The 17,377-nt window shown below is 36.3% G+C and overlaps 1 protein-coding gene across 3 annotated transcripts in view; it reads left to right on the top strand.

Moving 5' to 3' along the window:
* dpp6a (dipeptidyl-peptidase 6a) overlaps positions 1-17,377 on the top strand; it is a 289,142-nt gene that overhangs the window by 29,556 nt on the left and 242,209 nt on the right. Inside the window, exon 1 of one of the 3 annotated variants that reach the window (XM_044103999.1) lies at positions 16,467-16,654. The exons of the other annotated variants lie outside the window; for them this stretch is intronic. Within the exon in view, the coding sequence (XP_043959934.1) occupies positions 16,604-16,654 (51 nt within the window). The 5' untranslated portion in view covers positions 16,467-16,603. Of the gene's footprint in view, positions 1-16,466; positions 16,655-17,377 lie in introns of those variants that run through there. 3 annotated transcript variants of the gene reach the window in all.

Here is a 17,377-nt window from a genome sequence, read left to right as displayed (position 1 = left end):
AGTTTTTTGTTTTAAATATCTGAAATACTGCCAAACTGGTGCTGTGACCTTTTCTGTTTTATCCAGTTTTCACTCCATGCCATTGTGTTTTTTATTTTGAAGCATTTATGAGGTGAAACCTGAAACTGCTGCTGCACCAGTTACTCAGCAGGTTGTTGCTAGGTAACCAAGGAATGAGCGTTGCTAGGTAGCCAAAGAGCGAGTGAGTTGATTCCACCAATCTTGCTTAGAGGTTGAGCAGCTAAAGTCTTTCCTCTGCCTACATCTCCCAGAATGCTGTGCGGTTCTGGCTCGGAGTTCAGTGAATATTCTATATGTTTGATGTTTTATCAGATATTTAATATAATGTGAAACTATTTGTATTGGGGCATTGTAGATGGAGGACAGCTTTAGTTTTTGGAGCTCCAAAAGTTGAAAATCTACATGAAAAACCTCAGACTTTGAAATTAATTTCTGAACATTTTAAGGAATTTGCTAGAATATGAGAAACCAAATATTAGTAAAATTTCAAATTCAAGATTTTCTATTTTTTTGCTAGAAAATGCCAGATTAATCTAAAAATGTCTGTTTTACTCTGTACACCGCCACAGTTTTGTTCAGTTGAATTCACCTACATAATTAATTTAATTTAATTTCTCTTTGTGATTAATAAAGTATTTTTGATTATGAACATGCAGCGTATGTTCATAATCAAATCAACAAATGAGAACAAAGTGCTCATTTGTTATTTCACCAACTAGCAACATCACATCCATTCATCATATTTTTGTTAGACATTTTAGAATCCATGTAATTTATTGTTATTATTATTATTATTATTATGGCACTGTGGTTTCTTGGTTTTATGAGATGCGTAACTGCAAGGACTGTTGATGTTTTTAAAATGTTTAAATGAAGGTGATTGCTACTTGGGTTTTATACCTTTTAATATTTATATTTTTAAATGTTTACTGTTAAGAGATCAGAAAGGAAACTGAGTTTACATGCATTTGGATCGACTGGACTCCTTAATTACCGCGGCTTTGTTGGGCCACTGCAGCCCAAACACCAATGCAAATTTGCCGAGTATTGATCTCGGCTCTCATTGAACCTGACTCCACATTGTAATGCACAGTTAACACTCTCTTCTTCACTGGGCTCTGCAGAGATTGATTTAGCCTTTTCTTGCCCGATTTTTTTATGATTATTTTTTCCCTTCTTGGTGAAATAGGAGGAGTGTTTCTGCCTCAATCATCTCTGCGCTTTGATTTCCGTTGCACTCGTCCTCATAAACTCCTTCCTCTTGTTCCCCTGATGCAGCCACGCCATCGGATTTGTCGTTCGTGTGTTGATGCTGCTTTTTCATGTTGCTCTCAAACACAGTCGGTGATGAGAAGAGATGTCCTGAGTGTGAACATATAAAAAAAACAAATACACTGAGTTCATATGGGGGAAGTTGTTTATGGAGTAGTCGGAGAAATAAAACTCTGAGCCACATCTACCTCTGTGGAATGAATCATGCAACACAGAATATGGATTTTTTTATTATTATTTAAACACCAGGAGATGAAATGTGTTCACGTCCTAAACATGTTTATTCTAATTCTGCTGCTGCATTCTTGTTTACAAAGTACATAAAAAGTAAGAGTACTTCATCATATTGTAACTCAAGTAAAAGTAAAAAGTAGCTGTCCAAGAAATTACGCAAGAGTAAAAAGAGCGTTTTTGTTAAAGTCTGCTCAAGTACTCAGAGTAGAGATACTTTATAATAAAATGACTCAAGCATAAAAAAAATACTCAGAATTGTTGTTTTCAAAAGGTTACTTGAGTAAATATAGCTAGTCACGATGAAACTCTGCCTGTTTGCGTGCTGGTACTTCAATTCTGCAAAACCACAAAATTTTACCAAGTATTTTTGGTCCAGTTTCTAGTGCTTCCCTTGAAATGAGACAAACTAACTTAAAATGAACTTTTTTAGCAAGATAGAAGATTGTTTTAAGTATTGATGAAAAAAATCTAGTTCTATTGGCAACATGTCAAAAAGTGGAAAAAATGTCTTGTAAGTTAAATAATTTACCAATGCAGCTAATTAAAAAAAAAATCAATATTAAGTAGTTATTGAATTAAAACAAGCCTCTATCTTGCTGAAAAGTTACTTGTTAGTTAGCTTGTCTTATTTTAAGAGAAGCACTGGAAACTACAGCAAAAGCACTTGGTAAGATTTTGTGTTTTTGCAGTGTAACTTCTGCAGCAGCTCCTACTACAAAGAAGAAATCCTGCAGGAAATAGGAGCTTCAGAGGGAAAACAAAACGTACAAACACGTCCTTCCTTCCTGCCTTCCTGCCGCACAAACAGAAACAAAACGCCGCCGTGTTTCTGCGATGCTTCCGGGCGATGATTGACACCTCGGGGAGTTTAACCGTACGAGTCACCGGGACCTACCGGGCCGCTTTCCAGCGAGTGTCGGCTCTGCAAAACGCCAGCCGGGTCGTGACAGCCCATCTGGCGCCGCATCACAGGCAGTCAACACGGCCCCCGACGGGACAAACGACGCCTCGGCGGTAAACAGCGGCGGAGGATCGGAAGATAGACACTCGAGCCGGATCTGAAATCACAAGCACGTCCAGTATGCGTCCCCGGAGGCTCTGATACCCATCAAGCTCCCAAAGTGGCTCCTCCAGGCTGAGGCGCATTCAGTGGACACTTTTACTGCTTTTACTGCCGTCTACTGAAATGAATCCTAAATAAAAGCGCAGCTTTGGGAAAATGCGTGAAGGAGCTTGAAGCTGCCGGGTGATGGAAGTCCTGTTCCTCCATGCATGAATCCTACATCTGACTCAGGGGTGTCCAAAGTGCGGCCCGAGGCCTGTTTGCGGGCTTTGGAGGGATTTTGGGCGGCCCTGGATCAGAATTCAAGCGTAGCCTTAATTTGGTTTGTCAGTTCAGGCAGTAAATACAGACAATTTTAAATCTTAGAACGGAAAATGTAAGGTGCGACTTAAATTTGTTGCTTTTGATTTGATTGAATTTATTTGTAAAAACATTCACTTTTACTGTAATGAAACATTCTCGCTAAATAAATCTTTCAAAATAAAGCAAGAGTGAACCAAAAAGACACAAAAAATTAAGAATAATGTGAACAACCAGAAAAAAAAAATTTATAAAAAAAAAAAAAAAAATGAAAAAAAAAATGAATATGGCACAAGTAAAGCCTGGTGGCCCGCCAGGCTTATGATACACCATGGGAAACCCTGAACAAATTATCAGCACAACAAAAAGGGTTTGTAGAAAAAAACCCCTAAAAACTGCATTAACTGCCTGTAACGAGATGATCAGCACTGACATTTGACAATCAATCGTCTATGATTTTCTGCTGATTTATTCTTATTGATCTGATGAAACTTGATCTCAATACTCACTGTTTCCTGCAAGCATCTGTAGTTTGACATATCGGATGGCTGTGAGGCATTGATCAGTGGTTTAGGTGGAACTGTACAAAATGATTCCCAGTTTTTGGCTTTCCTAAGTCTTCGTTCCAGTATCTCCGGCCACACGTGAAGTGAGACGGCCGTTGTAGCGCCACCGCGACTCTGCCGTGACTTTACACGATGTTTTCCAAGCCCTGTCCTTGTATCCACCATTCCAGTCTGCAGCCTTTATTGAAATGTATTGTTTGGCCCTGCTGTGTGGAGGCGATTTCATTGACTCATCACCCAGCGCTGCTGCATGAGCGATCCCGCTCGCCGTCCCGTGTCCTCGGATCCCTGACAGCTTAAAGGAAGTTATATGTGCTGTTAACCCTACTGGAGCTTCACGGAAGAGAAGCGTACCAAGGCGTCCGGCGATGAACATGCACAGGTTGAACATAAACAACAGTTTTATTGTGCCCTCGGTCCGTAAGCGAGCAGATTGATGCTAAGATAATCCCCAGGAGGCAGGAAACAGATCTGATCTGATACAGATGGATAAAGAGCAGAGGGACAACGCAGGCAGGGTTGGGTAGTCACATCTACTCAATTACATTTACTGGAGTAACTTTTTGAAAAAAATTTACTTTTAGGAGTATTTTTACTGCGCTGTACTTTGAGTAATTTTATTATGAAGTATCTCTACTTTTACTTGAGTAAAATTTCTGGATTTTCTACCCACTGAATGAAAAACAAACATGATTTAACCAAATATTCACCAGACACAGATTTTCTTAAAGTTTTAATGAAACAAACTGATTAGGAAACATTTTCTTTTGCATGATTTTGTTATTGTTTGCTACATATATGAATTACTGTCATTTTGATCGTTAAAATACCAAAATTTACACTTTACTTTATATTTCGGTCCATCTGATGATGTAATTTTTAAAAATTAAGTGATTGATAATTTGATTAGTTACTCGGTCCATGAGTAAACTTTTTATCAAATACTTTTTTACTCTTAAAAAAATTCTTGGATGGCTATTTTTTTTTACTTCTACTTGAGTAAAAATATGTTAAAGTATTGCAGCTTTACTTGAGTCCAGTTTTCTCTGAATGCAGAATACTGTCAGACAACAAGTCTGAAAGATGGAGGATCAATGAAGCCATTTTAGCAAGAGCTGTCACTAAAGTGCAACAAAAGCATGTCGTTTCTAAAGCGTTTCTAGCTGTTCAACCTCACATTGCTGCTTGTTTGTATTATTCTCGTTTAATGAGCTTGAGCCCCCAGAGATGGTGCAATCTAAAATCAGCAGCAAGTTGTGTGCAGCAGCTAAAAGTGGGACAGATGAGCAGGTGTGTTGTCCAGAAACAGTCCAGTCAACGCTGTCGCACTGGGTGACCTGGTTTGTTGTGTGGAGGATGTTGCGTGAAGATCCTCAGGGAAAACTCAGTTAATGTCATTAACTTGTCTCTTAATGTAAAAATTAATGTTTTGTGTCCGTGGTGGCTCAGATTCTGCAATTTAAGAAGGCATATTTGTTGAGCAATGAAAACTTGATGTTTTGCTTGGCATAAACATACTTTTTCTAAAAGACAAAAGCTTGTATTCACTGACCGTATAATTGCTCAACTTCACATTTTTAAAATTCATTTGCTTAATTCAAACACACCAGTTTCAAAAAGTCTTGTTTTTTGGTCAGTTCTGGTACTAGTATGAGTTTTCTTTTGCGATGTAAACACTTTTTCCACATCACATGTGGAAACATCATGTGACTCACATGATCAAAGACGAACCAAACTGAAAGTAGTTGGAGAATCGCATGCTTTTTTTTCACGTCTGATTTTAATTGCATCTATTTTTTTAATGGAAGCACAGCATTTGCAAAATAGTATCTTTTCGACATTAGTGGAACGTTGACTTTTATAATAGAAATGAAACTACTACTGTCAACTATTGGTTTTAGTTGTGAAATTGTCAATATTACGCGCTAAATCTTAAATGTACGCTTGATGTATAAAAGAAAGAGGGATGCAGTGCTTTGCTAATTGTCAACACTAAGACAGCTAGATAATAAGGTCATAAAAAGTTTTAACTTGGATAAAAATAGAGCACGTGTTTGAATTAACTAATCAATCATCGCAGTGTTAGGTTAGCTAATAGCATCGGTAGCTAATCAATCATCGTAGTGTTAGGTTAGCTAATAGCATCGGTAGCTAATCAATCATCGTAGTGTTAGGTTAGCTAATAGCATCGGTAGCTAATCAATCATCGCAGTGTTAGGTTAGCTAATAGTAGCGGTAGCTAACCTATCACAGTGATCACTTTTTAATAATCGTAGAAGCCGAAAACATAGTACTGAAACGGACTGAATATTCTGTTTTGTTGTGTGGGAAATGTATGAGTATTTTTAGGCTTTGAGTCCTGAAACATTAAGTGGCGCTGTTGTCAGTTGCTATGGCAACGAGTCTGCGCGTATCGTATTCGACAGAGAGGGTGTGGGGGAAACGGGGTTTTAAAGTTATACTTTAACGGTTTTCTGCGCTATTTTCCTCTTGGTATAGCGTACAGCACTGAATTAGTAACACCTACATCTTCAGGTTTCAACTCTGTAGTACAGAGTTGTACTACAGCGGCAGCGCGGCCATGGATGGAAAGTAAGAGAATCGTCTTATTTTTCCTGCCCTCCAGCGCTGTGCGCATGCGTGATATGTCCGGATGTAAACAATAACAAGGGGTCTATAGACTGTAATGTTTCCTGTTATGAAGCAGTTTAAGGTCATTTATGAGTATAAACTTTGGTTCAAATTTACTGAGTAGACTAGAATCAGCCTTTGTTGTCCAATAGAGGGAGATTTCTGGACATGATCAGTTTTCTCCATTTCAAGAACCAACACCAATATGTTGCACGTTGTGTCAGATTTCCATTGCAGAATGTGACTCTTGCATGCAGGTCAAATGTTGATGTGAAATACGACACTGATGTTCTCTCTGGGCTAAATCGAATGCCTCATTGACATATTAGCTCCTTAGAAAGCACACATACTGCCTCATTTTACAATCCTATTTACGTTTTTTCCCCCTCTTGCGTGCGTTCACTTGCAGGCAGTGTAAAATGTCTCAATAATTTGCATGCTGACAACGATTTCTTCCGAGATTACAACCCACCTGATTGATGGCTATGCTGTTGCCCAAGAAACAACCTTGGGTGATGTGATATGACTTCCCTGTTATCACACACTAAAGCATATTCCTGCAGTTAATCTTCTCAAATGGGCGTACGCGGCAGATAGCTGGCATGCACGGGCCTTGACTGGTAATGAAAGACGGCCTTTTTCTACACTGAAAAGAGTTCTTTTCAAAGCAGCAAAAATGACGGAGGGAAGTTTTTAGGTACATTGAGAACCTTTTTTCCCCAATACATTTAAAGGCAGCACCAGGTACTACTCTTATTACACTAAAACATGAATAATATAAGTTTATTAGATTAATTAAATGATGTTACAGCACCATAATGTGTGTTCTGATACTTTTACTAGGATGTGAAACTTTAAAATAACTCTTCTGCTTTAGATCCCGGCTACCCTTTCATCTCATGAAAACCATCGTAAAGAAGAGGGAAAGTGTTGTACGATTCACTCGGCTGTAACTTCTTGATGGATAAATGAGCTACACGCATGCGGCGCATTGCCAAGTGCTCAGCGCCATCAGTCATCTTTAATGGTGGTTAGCGTTACTGGCTAACTAGGTCTCATCATTTTTACTCTGTTGACAGTAGACTGGCAAGGAAATGTAAATGATAATGAAGTTGCAATTTCTGCTGGTTCTGACTGGATGTGTTGAAAGTGAAGGTTTTTATAAACGTTTTGCCCTAAAACCCGCTCAGTCTGGAGGATCGTGATAAGAACTTTAAAAATAAATATCAGCATATACCCCTTTTAATTACACTTATGTTACATTTTTTGAGTTTTATTGTTGGTTCACTGCAAAAATAAACTTTGGTTATTATCCAGAACAATACTTAATATTACAGTGAAAAAGTTGGAATAATATGAGAGTTTGGACAAAGATTGATCTTTGGCTAATTACTGCATGGCTGATTACCTTTCAGTTGGCAATAATTTTCCTAATCCCTACTTATCCAATAATTCTCATCTCTTAAATAAACATGTTAAAATACACATCGCCTGGTTGTGGAAAAGATGTCTAAATAATTGAAATCAAGCAGAAAAAACATCAAGAACTGTCAAATACATAATTAAAAACTGAAATGAAAGTAAGGAACCATCATCTTCAATGGAATAAATAGAGTGATTGTTACCAGCCATCACTAAAACGTTTCTCCACATTAGTTTTCTTTGTGAAGTGGACTAAAATGTATATTTTTCCCCCACAGCTTGTGTTCAGGTCACATTTTCCACTATTTGTTACTGTCAGCTTAGCTAGCTAATTGCTAGCAACTACCAGTTTACCTCGTCGGCTACTATGCACTTTTTAGTTGTATTTTTAGTTAATTGGTTTATAATGAGGGCTGTTTTTTTTTTTTAAAGACCCATCAGAAGGTATTTAGAACTGCTAGCGAATTAAGCTAGCATTATCTTTACCTTGCTAGCCATGCACAGAGACCTAATATAGGGTGACCAGACGTCCTCTTTTTCCCAGACATGTCCTACTTTTCAGACCTAAAAAAATGTCCGGGGGGAATTTAAAAATCGTCCGGGATTTTGGTCAACTGCCTCAAAACACATTACATAGCTTACAGTGCATTGTGATTACATTGCCACTCCGTTCCACTACTCCATTCCAGGTTTCTTTGTATGGTAAATTAGTCACGCCCTTCTCCCCAAATCCAATCATGTTGCATTATGTGTGCGAGTGTGTGCGGGAAAAGTAAAGATAGCTGAGTTGACTCGTACACTGACCGCTAGACTAGTTAAACCTTAAGTGTGTCCGCCGATTCTACGGCAAAAATGCCTAAACGAAAGTGTACGTTTACGGAGGAATTAAAGAAAAGATTCCTGTGCTTTCGTCAAGGTCGTGATCCCTATGAGGCGGAGTGTTTGTACCACTATGTACTAATACTCATATATTAATACATATTAAAATGTTTTTTTCCCCCTGTCAAATTTACAATCCTTAAAACGGACCCCCTGAGAGAAATTTTCAGTTGCGATCGACTGACATTACTCTCAACTTTGCAGTTTTTGCTAAGGCTATGCTAACTAGTGTTAGCATTCATAACAGGCTATGTTGTTGTGAACCACATTTAGCTCAGCAAAGAGCAAGCAGGATGAGATGAGCATAGGCCTGTCGCAATAAATCAATTAATTACGTGATAAATTGAAGCTCAATAATTTCCATTTGCATGATTTATTGTTTTTCTTTCTACCAAAAACTGGATGATAAAAGTCAGTATTCTGGTGCTTTGGCCTCAACTAGCCCCGTTTTTGAAGGACAGTTTTGTTTACAGAGACTTTATAATTCCTTTTATTTGTTGTTTCTGTTTATTATGGATGTTTACAATGTCTTCCAGTTCCAGTGTTAAATGTTCATAAGAATTCAGAAGTTTATTGATGTTTGAAAACGTATTCTGCCATTACCGTCATGTTACTTGAAAATGGTATCAAAACAACAATATTATCATTTATCGCAATAACTTCTTCTTCTTGAACAGTTTATCTAGCAAAAGTTGTTGTCACTGGCACAGGTGAGCATGAGAGTGATTGACAGCGCTAAGCCCCTCCTCTTGGCTCTGATTAGTTGTTTCTGACTGGTTAATTTCTGCATTTGGCACTGGGAAAAGGCAGAGTTGCTTGATCTATCTATACATAAAAGCCACGTAGTGCAGCTTTTATGAAAACATAAATATATTAATGAACTGTGTTCAAGTCTCAGAGGTGAGTAGTTTCCTTTCTTTTTTTGTATCTGACTTGTTTTAAGCATTGCTGTAATATTCTAATTAATCAATCTGCGTAAGTCTGCCTGTTTTTACTTGATTCTCTTGTCGTCGTCCTTTCAAACCGTTTCATCGTTGGTGCCGAAGCGCCACCATGCTGCGGGAACTCTGCGCAGGTTGAAGTGATCAATCTGATCCAATGTCCTGACAAAAGCCTGCTGTTCAAGGCAACCGTTTCATTAATATTCAGACGTGCTTAGTGGTTCTGTCATGTTGCAGTGGGAAGCAAAAACCTCTTTAACTTGAAAATTAATTGCAGTTACTTTTCCCACACTGTCCAGACAGCTGGAACTGTCATTACAGCGCTGCTGGGATGCAAACTACAGTGTGTTGTTTAAATTTTAAATACAAATAGCAAAACTGCTCTTCTGGAAGGAAACCAAAAGCTTATATCATACTCATGGTCTCAACTGTTCATTATGTTTCTAACTCTTTGTGTGGTAGGTATGCCTCTGGCAAGCCACCTGCATTGAAGCAGCAAAAATAGTGTCCTTTAGATATCAGAGCGCCATTTTTTATCACCCTGAATTCATTAAAGATTGTAACAATATGGCGTCCCAATGGTCCAGGCTGCTGAAGGTCACTAAAAACGATGTTTTGATGTGCAGGCTGTCTATTTAAAACATTTTTAAAGATGGAAATCATTTAAATATGTTTGCGTTCAAATGTTTCATCCTGCTGTTGGGGAATAGCTAGTTGTTGGGTTTTTTTTTTTTATCTTAAACTGAGCTGAAGTCAATTTTTCAGCTTAAACTGACCTTTACTTATCACCTTCTTGGCCCAAATGAAATGAAACATCAGCAGCATCAGGAAAGGATTTAGCGACTGTCTCAATTTCTGGGATTCAATTTAGTTTAGGAGTGATATAGCTGACAGTAATTTTATTCACCTTTGAAACAAATCCAGTATCTACCAGTTTGTCATTAAAGCACCAGGAAGAAAAAACCCCAGCAGTGCAGAGGATATCATGTTATCAAGTAATTACATTGGTAATGAAACCATTGATTTTCCTCCTGAAGTTCTCAGAGGGGTTTATAGTGCCGGATGACTCTTCGTCACCAAAATGAAGCTTGTTTTCTGGACTCACTCCAGCGGGAATTGGAGCCAATCAATCCTGGATTTGGACGAGTTTTAATCACTTTTGTCTAAAGAGCCGACTGGCCTGTCGGAGACAAACACAAAACTTAGAGTTCATCCGCTGCTGATGGCAATATCAGCTGCTTAGACCTGTCTTTCTCAAACTGTGGTCCCAGGCGCCCCCTAGTGGTCCGCAGGGTACTGCATGTGAACGACCGTTTAATTACCGTGACGTCAGCTCAAAGTGCGACGCTACAGCTAGTTTAGCCTTAGCTAGCTTACCGTTATTTAAAAATAATGACGAATAAATGGTTTAAAACCGGGTCACTCAAAAGAAAAACTGAAGATATCGGCGGACAGAAAACAACGTCAGGTCTATTTATATAATCAGAGGACGTCTGCTGAGAGTATTAATGTGTCATTCCTTAAAATAAAATGAATTTTGAAAATATTATTTTGCCTTACTTAATTTTTTTTTTTTGACACGTAGATAAATTATTGTCATTTGGCCCTTAAAATACCAAAATCTCCTCTAAACTTTATATTTTGGTCCATGTGATTTTATAATTTTTAAATATTAAGTGATTGTTTCTGCCTGTAGCCATCAGACTTTACAAAGAACAACTTAAAGCTAATTTTCTCTGCATTAATTTATGGATTATTTTTTAGATTAAGATATTTGCATACATGGTTGTTTGTGCATTTATTTATATTCAGTCATATTGAATTACTTAATCACTCTTGGATATATATATATATATATATATATATATATATATATATATATATATATATATATATATATATATATATATATATATATATATATATATATATATATATATATATATATATATAAACTTTAACTTTTCTGGTTATATTATGAGTATTTAACACCTTAGATGGAGTAGCTTGTCATGAATAAGCAATTTCCCCTGGGGGATCAATAAAGTATATTCTATTCTATTGATAATTTGATCAGTGAACTCAGTACTTGAGTAGACTTTTTACCAAATACTTTTTTTTTTGGCTCTTTATAGTTACTTTTTACCTTTACTTGAGTAAAACTATGTTGAAGCTCCCATTTTTGGGTTCTCTTCCTGTGGTTTTCTGTAAGGGACTCTAGCTGTACTCGTCACCACTTGAACATGTTTTTTCACTCCAGCGCAGCTCCCATGCAGCTCTGTCTGCTTTCAAACTGTCTGCCTTTTTGTGCAGAACTTTTCCAGCCATCCTTGACCAGCTGCTTCCCTGAGAGTCCTTACATCAGGGAGTTACTGTCCGTTTCTGCAGAGATACTCTGCTGCCACAATAAACTCCAACTTCCTCTGATTTGTCTAAAAAGTACATGGAAGATATAGTGACTCTAAAACTGCCATCAATGCAAAAGGACAAATTATTGTTCCGCCTTTAAATATCTGATATGAGTCTGATTGAGTTGAAATTATCACTTCATATTTAAAGATTACATGATCAGATGTTCCAAAGTATAAAATTAAATTGAAATGTTGGTATTTTAAGAACAAAAATGACAAAAAAATAACAATCAGACAAAAAAAAAATGGTCCAAATCAGTTTCTTTCAATAAAAAACTTTGAAAAATCTCCATGTGTTTGTGAATTTTGGGTTAAAATCCAGAAATATTACTTGAGAGTAGAAATACTTCATAGTAAAATTACTCAAGTAAAAGTATGAAAGTATTAGGTAAAAATTAAAAGTACTGAGTAAATAATCAAATTATTAATCACTTAATATTTAAAAATTGGATAATCAGACAGACCAAAATATAAAGTTGAGTGGAAATTTTGGTATTTTAAGGACAAAAATGACAATACTTTATATAAGAAACAAAAAAATAACAAAATTTGGTAAAAGAAATTATTTCTAAATCGGTTTCTTTCAATAAAAAAAAACTTATGAAACTTGAACAGAAACTGCAGGTGTGTGTCTGTGTCTGATTAATTTTTAGTTAAAACATGTTTGTTTTTCATTCAGTGGGTAAAAAAAATCCAGAAATTTTACTCAAGTAAGAGTAGAAATACTTCATAATAAAGTCACTGAAGTAAAAGTAGAAGTACAATATAGTAAAGATTCTCTTAAAGTACTTTCTTTCTTTTATTTTTTTAAAAGTGAGTAAATATAACCAGTTAGTTCCAAATTCAGTTTTAAATAATTAAAACTGGGTGACTTTTGGTAATTTTTGACTCTATTTTAATTTTTCTTTTGCTACCTATTTATTATGCACACCTTCATGTTGGATATTTTCCTCCTAAAGCATCACATATGAATCCCTCATTACCCAGATACACATCACGTGCTCGGAGTTCGAAAATGTTCCTTAGAAATTAAGATGTAGTCAAAGTAATCCCTTGCTAATAACCGTGCTCTAAATGTGGGACTAAGCTTGTTTTTAGAAAGCAGAAGTTGTGACGGTTAAGCGTTTCTCTGAGGAGAATCGCTAAGAAATGCAGAGTCGGTAATGAAGCAGCCACCTACCTACCTGTCTGCGATCCTCTTCTGTCAGCAGTCCAGCTGCTGTTGAGGGAGCCTGATTTCCCCCCATTAGGTTGTTTTGACAGCCATATCCTCTGTAATTAATACCAGGCACTCTTAAATAAGATTTACGTGAGGCGTGCTGCTTGCACCTCCCAGCTGGTGGGAAGTTTAGGCCTTTTTCTCTCTCTCTTTTCTCTCTCTCTCTCTCTCTCTCTCGCTCTGCATCATCTGTGCCGCTCTTCTTCTTTTTCATTTTTATTTTTTTGATTCAGTCCAGTAAACACATAAATTCAGAAGATTTCAGAGGAATATTGATCTTGAAACTAAAACGGTCTTGAAAGCAGCCACTGCAAATGGATTATAAATCACATGTATGAAGCTTTAAATGCCTTAAAACACGTTTAAAAGTAACTTCCTGTATCTAATCAGTTGCCTTTTAACATGAATTATTTTTGTTGTCTAGATTTACTCAATTAACTTTTTTAAAGGTACAGTTTTGAGGATGGACACTGAAGTAAAACATCTGATTTTAGTTCTTTGGTTTCCATCACGACAATAACACAAAATCTTAGCTAACTTACAAAAACAAGTAAATTTTTAGAACAATATAGGAGCTCATTATAAGTAAATAATTCCTTAATATTCACGAAAACGTATTGAGTCTATTGGCAGATTATTTAACTTAAAATTTATCTGCCAATAGAACAAGCACTTTTTTATAAATTTTAAGGAATTACTTTCTTAAAACAAACCTCTGTCTTGTTGAAAATGTACTTTTAAGTTAGTTTGTTTTATTTGAAGATATTATAAAATTATTGGTAAAAGTAGAAATTACAGCAAAGTAAAAATAGTCCTAAATGTAATAAATAAAAAAAATCACTCTAGAAAATGTAACTGAGTAAATGTAACTAGTTCCTACTCAACTTTCCTTGTGAGTTAGTTTTGTCTCAATTTAAGTTCAACTTGAAACTGGATCAAAAATAAGATTTTGTTTTGCAGTGTTGAAGTACCGACACACAGAGTTGGGTAATAACTAGTTTATATGAATTATTGTCATTTTCATCCTTAATTTCCATTAAACTTTAGATTTTGTCCCGTCTGATGATGTAATTTTTAAATATTAACTTAATCAGTACTTGACTACACTTTTTACCAAATACTTTTGAGTAATTTCTTGGACAGCTACTTCTGACTTTTGAGTTAAAATACATACTCAGGTACTCTCACTTGCATGCATATTTTTGAGTGCTTTGTAAACAGGCAGCACATTTCATCTCCCGGTGTTTAAATAATAATAAAAAAAAATCCATATTCTGTGGAGAATAAGTCAAAAATCATCAGAACAATTGCAATTTTTATTTCTGGTGGTGATTTTTAGATTACGCCGTCATCTCACAAAGAAAGAAAATCAAACTTTAAACTAGAACAGCAACTTTAATTTTCCAAAGCTAGTTATTAAAACATATAAATAAAAAGAATAGAGGATTTAAGTGGCAGCTTTTGTGGAGCGCCTCCTGCTTTCTAAACTCTCTTCATGTTGCACAATCCCCTTTTTCTGCCTTCAGCACCAGATGAAGCTTTAAACATTGTTATTTGGGTTATTGTGAACTTGAAAACTCCAGGAACTCCTGCTTCCTGCAGAGCTTTGGATTGAAACAGAAGGGAATCGGCGCTCAACATGAAAGCCAAATGAGAAGAGGGCAAGCTTACAAAAAGCACTGAAACATTAAAAAATAAAATTTCATGCATGTTTTTAGACATTTCCAGACAACTACCCACTGCTTCTTTTTTTCTATTTGTCTTCTGCTTTGCTATTCTCTTTGTGTTGACGCTTCTGTTAAATTTTTTGTAATGTAAATTTCTAATAAATTAATTTTCTAAATGTTTTTTTTCCTGGTTTGCTTGGAGCAGCCAGCTAAAAGTTTGAAGCCTCCTATTCTTTTGGGGATAATTTCTGTTTAGTTTCAGGCTTTTAAAAACAGTTTTTAAAACAGGATTTCATGTGAAGCTGAATTGGCTTTAATGTGTTTAATTATCATGTGGTTATCAGTTATTTTCATGCTTTGTTCTGCCCCTATTATTAATTCATAAGCTTCTTTCTCATCTTCATAATTATGTATTATGAATATTTATAAATTAGAGTATTTTTTTGTTATTCACTTCAAAGAGAGACTAAGATATTAAATATACTAGCGATATATTTAAAATTTTGATGATTATGGTTTGTAGAAAACTTAATGAAACTCAGAATTTAAGATTCTCTTGATTATTATTGTTTACAGAAATGTTAATTCTGATGTGCTCTACCTGGGTTTAGTCAGAACGCCAGCAGCAGCGTTTTCGATCTGCTGCAGCTGGAGGATTGATTTATATGTATTTTTTATTTATTTTAGGCAAACCTTTGAAGACAATGCAACTAAATATAAACATATTCATTTCTCTAGATATTTCTGTGTCATTAGTTCTTTAATCCTTGAAATGTTCTTCAGGCGGCAGAAGGCTGTCTTTGTAACCGTCTTTATGTGTCTCTGGTGTGTCAGGTCTGGTTTTTAGCTGTAAAAACTGAAGCTGCTTGATGAATCTAGATTCCTATTTACAGCCAAAGATAACTTCAGTTTTGTTTCTGTTCAGCTAGAAAGTCTTGAGGTCCACATTGAATAGTTTTTAAGCATCTTCTGGATGGTTTCATCGTCAACTGGTGACAGAAATGTGTATAAAATGTGTAGTTATGGCAGCTAATCTTATTTATTCTAATCCAAACTTTAGAGGTCATGTAGATAATAACTAAAACTGGTGCAAATATGGACCGTTGGGTAACAGTACATATTGTTTTTCTTAATTCTGATGTAAAATTACTTTTTGACAGCTCCTGTTGGTGGATTATGGGGGAAAATCTTACTTTTTTTATTTTCTGGGAACTATTGCCACACTCTGCTGCTCAAATTAGCGCCTTTTTTATTATAAATGTTGCACAATTGAAGGTTAAGTAAAGAAACTTTACAAATATTTCTAAAATTATTTGCATTTTAGTTTTTAAAATTTGTTAAAATGACTGGAAATCGCAATGGAAAAATTTATGGTGCGGAAAAATAAAAGGGAATTTTTACTAATAAAAAAAGGAAGAACAAGTGTTTAATCTTTTTTTCTTTTGCACAGTGTAAGAAAAATTTTAATTTGAAAACATTTCTCTGTTTTTATATATGTACATATATATTCCTGCACTGCTATATAGTGTAATAGACTTAAATCCGATTTTCTGGCGACTGGAGTGAAACTTTTAATCGTTTTCTCTATTTAATCGGTGATAATTCGTTGTTTTCCATAAATCCTGACGTGCAGGAGGTTTGTAGGTGTGTCAGATCTGAGATCATCCGGAGGTTATCAACTGATGATCGTATTTTCTGCTTTTTTCCCCGATGAATCTTCCTTCAGGATCTTAAATAAAAACCCTCTCATTGTCTCGGGCGTTTCTGGTCGGTCGTGCGGACATCTCGGTGGTTTTTTTGTTTTGTTTTTTTTTGTCAGTATTTAATCGCTCCGTTAGATTGTAATCCCACCCAGTCATGAAGCTGCTCACATTCTGAGGGGCTCCGTCTGGAAACGTAGCGGGACGGAGAGCTTACACGCAGACGCTGTTTTTTTTAAAAAAAACTCCGTGAATCCAACCCGTCCGGAGCCGAAACATGAAGGAAAAGAACCTGATCGAGACCGCGAAGATGCAGGGCAACATGATGGTAAAGTGCTTCCCTTTTCCCGTTTGACGCTACATACGCGCTTTTGTTCCTCGGTAAACGTGCTGATTCTGGTATCTCTGTGCGTTTTCACGCACATTTGGATGCGTTGGGAGTACGTGCGTTTCCACCTTTTCTTCTGTTTTTATTTTAAATTCCTTCATTTTTCTTCACGCCCTTTTAAAATCCTGCCCTCCTTTGGTGCTGATGGAGCCAGTATGGATCTGATCAAAAGTTTATCCTGCTTTCTATATGGGGAAGTTAAGGATGACTGCTGACTTCTCTGCTTTAAGCCTCTGAGGGGTAACCTTTAGCCCAACAGGGTCCCATTAATATTTTACTGCAAAAGCTGAGGGGTGCAGGGAGATATTACAGCTGCAGGAAGCTGCAGGCATTAATAATGGTGTGCGGAAATCTCTGATATTAAGGGTTATGACACCTCCTGAAGACTTTTTTCAGTTTCATTTTTGTTTTTATTCTCTAACTCTGACCTTTCCTTGTGCATTTTGGCTTTCAGGGCGATCTGCAGAGGCAGAAATTAATTTGTTTTCTCAACTTCTCTTCTAAATTTCCAAACATTTCATTAGGATTGTGTTTGGATCCCAGTTTTTACTGTACACATGTTGAAGGATTTGGAGATTAATTTCATTAATTTTATTGCCACCACCATGTTTGGGTGTTGGTACTACAGATTCCCACGTATATGCAGATTTTATTTTTGTAGAT

This window comes from Gambusia affinis, linkage group LG21, assembly GCF_019740435.1.
Source record: "Gambusia affinis linkage group LG21, SWU_Gaff_1.0, whole genome shotgun sequence".
Lineage (NCBI taxonomy): Eukaryota > Metazoa > Chordata > Actinopteri > Cyprinodontiformes > Poeciliidae > Gambusia > Gambusia affinis.
This window is presented reverse-complemented; position numbering and strand designations above follow the sequence as displayed.